Here is a 4,975-nt window from a genome sequence, read left to right as displayed (position 1 = left end):
GGGGGAGCTGTGATGATGACGCTCCTGTGGACTCTGGGAGGTCAAGAGGTCACAGGTGAGGAGGTCAGACTGGTCAGATGGTGACCACGGTGGTCTGCGGCGGCAGCAGCAGCAGCAGAGGAAGGCAGACTGCAGAGCGCTGTAATCATAATAGTTAGTATACAAAACAAATTTAAATAAAAATAAAATGTGTCTGAAATATTCAAAATATCATTTTAAGGTTTATGATTTTTTTTTCTTTAGGATTTCACGGTACTACTCATACAGTGAGTGCAGTACAACGTTGAGAAATATTTTCATGCCGTTTATCGAATTCTGGGCGGGGACCCCTTTTGGCGTTTTAAGAATTATGTTATACTTTAGCTATTGAAAAACAGCAGATCTACAAGCTCGTAGCGCGGCACTCAGTGCCGCGCTACAAGCTTGTAGTTCTGCCGTTTTTGAAAAATCGTGAAAATGTGGCGCAAATTATGGAATATATATTTTTTCAGAGCGAACATTTTCAACTCAAATCTTTGCTCCTGGGGGGGGGGGGGGGGGGGGGGGGGAGTCTCTGAAACAAGATATTTTCAGATGGGGGGGGGGGGGGGGGGTCGGTGGCCTTACATATATTTTTGGGGGTCCTTGACATGAAAATGTTTGAGAACCACTGACATATTATAGAAACATAGGGTTTTTCAGAAAACTGTCAGGATTTAGAAGACATTTGTAGAATGGAGTGAAGCCTCCACCTGCCATTCTTTTAACAGTGACAGTTCTCAATATGGCCAAAGTATTTTTGTCCACCATTTGAATTTCAATGACCCCCAGTTTGACAGTTACAGACCCATAAGGGTCCATTTTGGTTCCAAACTATCATTTAGCTGGGGAACCCCTGGAACTCCCTCAAGGACCCCTGGGGGTCCCCGGACCACCACTTTGGGGAACAACTGCATTAGAAAACGTCTGTTTCAGAGAGTAGAAGTTACCTTCTTAGGCTTCGCTGCTGTTCCTGTTCAATTCTCGGATTCCCTGAAGGATTCTCTTCATATGACCAACCTTGGTTACCCCCAGGTCCTACAAACACAAACACAAGTTAGAGCAGTTAGAAAATGCTGTGACGACCATAGATATATATATATAAAGGCTAGATGGCTCAAGGCGGAGTCTCTGACGTAGTTCACCCGGCGCCCATCTTGCTTCGGGGCTATACAGTACAGTGTGTTCTGTGGCAGCTCAAACAAAAACAGTCATAAGTCGCTCAAATCTTGACGGATTTACAAACGGGTTGGTTTATTACAAACGTTGTCAACGTGGCTATCAGGGCGCTTATCTGCTTAATTTAGTTTTTTCTATGAACGTCGGACAAAAGCATACAAGTATGCGGACGTCTCTGACGTTTATAACAAACCAAACAGTTTGAAAAGTACATGCCCCCATAGACACAATGTTATGCTGCCCCTCGGAAAGATGGCCGCCACGTAGCAACGTCGCTCTCCATTGGCCAGAGAGCGAGCCATCTAGCTTTCTTATATATATATATATATATATATATACGACAGCCAATACATAAGATTATCTACACCAGCGGTTCTCAAAGTGGGGTCCAGGGACCCATGGGTACCTTGAGGGGGTTCCAAATGGACCCTTGCCGGTTCTGTAACTCCCGAGTATACACATGGAAACAAGACAAACACCACAATTTAACAGCCAGTGTTGATTTTGGTGACTATGACGTAAAATGTTTGTCGACTACATTTCTTTTCACTTACACATTTTTTTTTATGATCATCATTAAACACTTCAACCCTATACATTTCTGACATTTGAAAATAGCCAATCTACGAGCTCACAATGCAAAGCGACACATTGTTTTTCAATTGATTTTTTTTCAATAGATTTTGTACACATTTTGTACTACTACTTTTAGTACTTCAAGTACATTTTGATGCCGATACTTTTGTACTTTTACTCAAGTACATCGTACTTGAAGGCCTGACTCACACCTTCGCAACAGATTGATGTATGCTTGTTGTATGAGATGTATAGCTGATGCAAGCTTGCAATGCATTTCCAATGGGAGTCACATGGTTTGACACAACATTTGTGTTGTATGAGGGGGAGGGGGGCAGTCGAAACACAGCCGAAAGCCATAAAACAGCTTGTTGATAATGTTGTATCAAACCATGTGACTTCCATTGGAAATGCATTGGGGCGGCCATGACACTTACATCTTGCTTACATCTAGCATGCATCAATGTTTTTTTTGTTATCAAATGTTTTTTATTTAAAGACAAAAAATCACAATAAAACACTTTAACACCATGAATGAATAAAGAAAACAAAACACATATAAAAAGTAACACATATAACAGCTGCATGCATCAATGTTGTATGCTAGATCGAAAGGTGTGAGTGAGGCCTTACTTGTAACGAAGTAGTTCTAAATTGCAGTATTGGCACTTTTCACTTAAGTAAAACAATCAAGTACTTTTTCCACCATTGATTATTTGTCGGGTCTAAGCAGCACTGTATTAGCAGCACGGAGGACATGCAGAAATCGGTTCAGGTCAAGATGTCCGACGTCTATACCTTCAGGTCCCGCCTCTCCAGCTGAATAAGCTCCGCCCCCCGGACGTCGTGACCAATGAAGATGTCTTTATACTCCTGGAGACAGATGAGCTCTAGCCACGCCCCCACCTCCTCCGTTCCCCATTGGTTAACTGTGACCACAGGAAGTGATTCAGACAGACAGAAAAGTGCACCCCAGCACCCCAAAGAGAAAGGAAAAAAAAAAAACCACCACAAGCCCGAGACAAAAACCTCCTCTTGGAACATAAAACATTTTTTATTCAACTTAAATAACACCAATAATTGGGTTATACATTTCAAAATGTATATATATAAATATAAATGTATATTTATCACACACCCAGCCTTTAAAAAGTAATAAGAAAGACTGTGTTGATTGATTGGCCAGCTGCCTTATGACCCCTAGGCAGATCAATGGAGCATGGCAGAAGAGGGTCCAGCAACGAGAGGAAGCCACAGAAGTACAGTATGTACAGTACAGTTTATTATGTAAATAATAAACTGTCCTCATCATTGCAGTGATGAGGACTAACGTTAAAAAAAACTGTGTGAATTCATGTTCTAAGTATACTATTTAGTAAGTAGGAAATGCATGCTTACGTTACTCAAGTTATTTAACCCGTTCAAGACACGAGGACGATTCTACAAACTTCTTTTTCAGATTTTTCAAAAATGTTCACATTTGAAACGGAAAAGCTGTGTTTTTGAACCAATCAAGAGCGTCGCTTCCCTTCAGGCTATGGGACGCAGCTCCATTACATGTGCGACGCCTTTGTTTGTCACAGAGAGACGGGCAGGCTTATTTCCGACCTATAATGTTTTCAGATACATATATTCGCGGTGCTGATTAACCCATTTCCCGCTAGCATCGAATGCACTATAAAAGCGCAATTGATAAAAGGTCTTCGGCAATGGCGTTAAGCGTCAGTATCAAAATTAGGCTTCAATTGACAAAGGACTTCGGCAATGGCGGTATAAGTGTTGAAAACGAGTAATACTCCTGTCTGGATGTCATCTTGAATGAGATTTAAAAAGGTATCAGCTGTGTATGGAGGAATGCGCAGCAATGAGAATAACCCCAGGTGAATGAAATCAAGATTAATTGTTATTCATGCAGGACTCGACACGTCATCACGCAGCACGTTTTCGCTCAAAGGAAGTAATTTTAAATTGGACGATTGATTGATTGGCATAGATTATTAGCTATGCCCATATGATGACACAGACAGAAAAATAAATCACCACAATGTGTGTGTGTGTGTCCCATCAGTGATGAATGTGATACCCAGCAATATCACTAGAAGAAATCCTAAATTGAAGATTTTCGATCACACACAGTGCAGGACATTCAGGAAAGGTGAGAGAGAGAGAGAGAGAGAGAGAGAGAGAGAAAGGCTGTGCATGCATAATGTTACCTGGAAGAGTGAGAGAGGAGCATGTCTCTTTGTTTTTGTTGTTTTTGTCCTTCTTGAATTTCGGAACGAGACGGAACTTTCCACTACGGCGACTTTTATCCGTCAGAGGGCCCTGTAGGACGGGACGAGGGAGTAGAAAGAGAGTGACGTAAATAGGTTTTCAATGTAATGAGTCCTGGGATGCAGGGATGGTCTTTTAGATGAGTTCCAGGGACATTTTATGAGTCCCACTTCAATGACTTTAAGAGTCATATTTTGCCATTTCATTTTATATGGTTATAATGTAGTTATATTCATGTAGAAAACAGAAGAGGAAATTATTATTTTAACTAAAGCTAGCAAAATAAACTAGAAGTACAGTAGTGCATCCCGTGGATGCAGAGGTTGTTGTTTTATTGCGTCCCTTAACCCATTCTGACCTGAGATCAGATTCATACGAGGTTTCCGCCGGGGACACACTGGTCTGATGAACCCATTCTGACCTGAGATCAGATTTTAAAAATGTCAGTCGCTCTTCGATTTTTCAAAAATAGCAGAACTACAAGCTCATATCGCGCCACTCGGTGGCGCGATATGAGCTTGTAGATCTGCTATTTTTAAATAGCTAAAGCATTACATGATGCTGACACCAAAATGGGTGCCCGGTCAGAATGGGTTAACTATAGACTGCGTTTTGGGATGCAACATTTTTTATCTCTGCTGATGGTGAAATGAACAGACACAGTACGAATACAAACTGACACAGTACGAATACAAACTATGTCTACTAGCAATACTATAGTATTACTTGTAGCATTTACTATTGTCTACTACTTATTACTCATAGTAACACTACTAGTACTTATTTAGCTAGTTGTACTAATAGTCCCTATAGCGCCCTCTACCGATATTGACGTCCCCATACAGGGAGTATTGTCCTAAATCATCATTATTAGAGTCCACCGAGTCTGGATCCCCGTATGGGGAGCAGGGAGTAGGGAACAACCCTA

The 4,975-nt window shown here is 41.3% G+C and overlaps 1 protein-coding gene across 1 annotated transcript in view; it reads right to left on the bottom strand.

The window, feature by feature from the left end:
• Positions 1-4,975, bottom strand: part of dgkd (diacylglycerol kinase delta) — a 49,882-nt gene continuing 44,907 nt past the window's right edge. The window contains exons 28-31 of the mRNA XM_083773533.1: positions 3,987-4,098; positions 2,572-2,702; positions 969-1,056; positions 1-139 (exon numbers count right to left, since the gene is read on the bottom strand). Of these exons, the coding sequence (XP_083629659.1) occupies positions 973-1,056; positions 2,572-2,702; positions 3,987-4,098 (327 nt within the window). The 3' untranslated portion in view covers positions 1-139; positions 969-972. The remainder of the gene's footprint in view (positions 140-968; positions 1,057-2,571; positions 2,703-3,986; positions 4,099-4,975) is intronic.

This window comes from Protomyctophum parallelum (genome assembly GCF_964188405.1).
Source record: "Protomyctophum parallelum genome assembly, chromosome: 9".
NCBI lineage: Eukaryota > Metazoa > Chordata > Actinopteri > Myctophiformes > Myctophidae > Protomyctophum > Protomyctophum parallelum.
The sequence above is the reverse complement of the archived record's forward strand: the minus strand, read 5'-3'. Positions and strand labels throughout refer to the sequence as shown.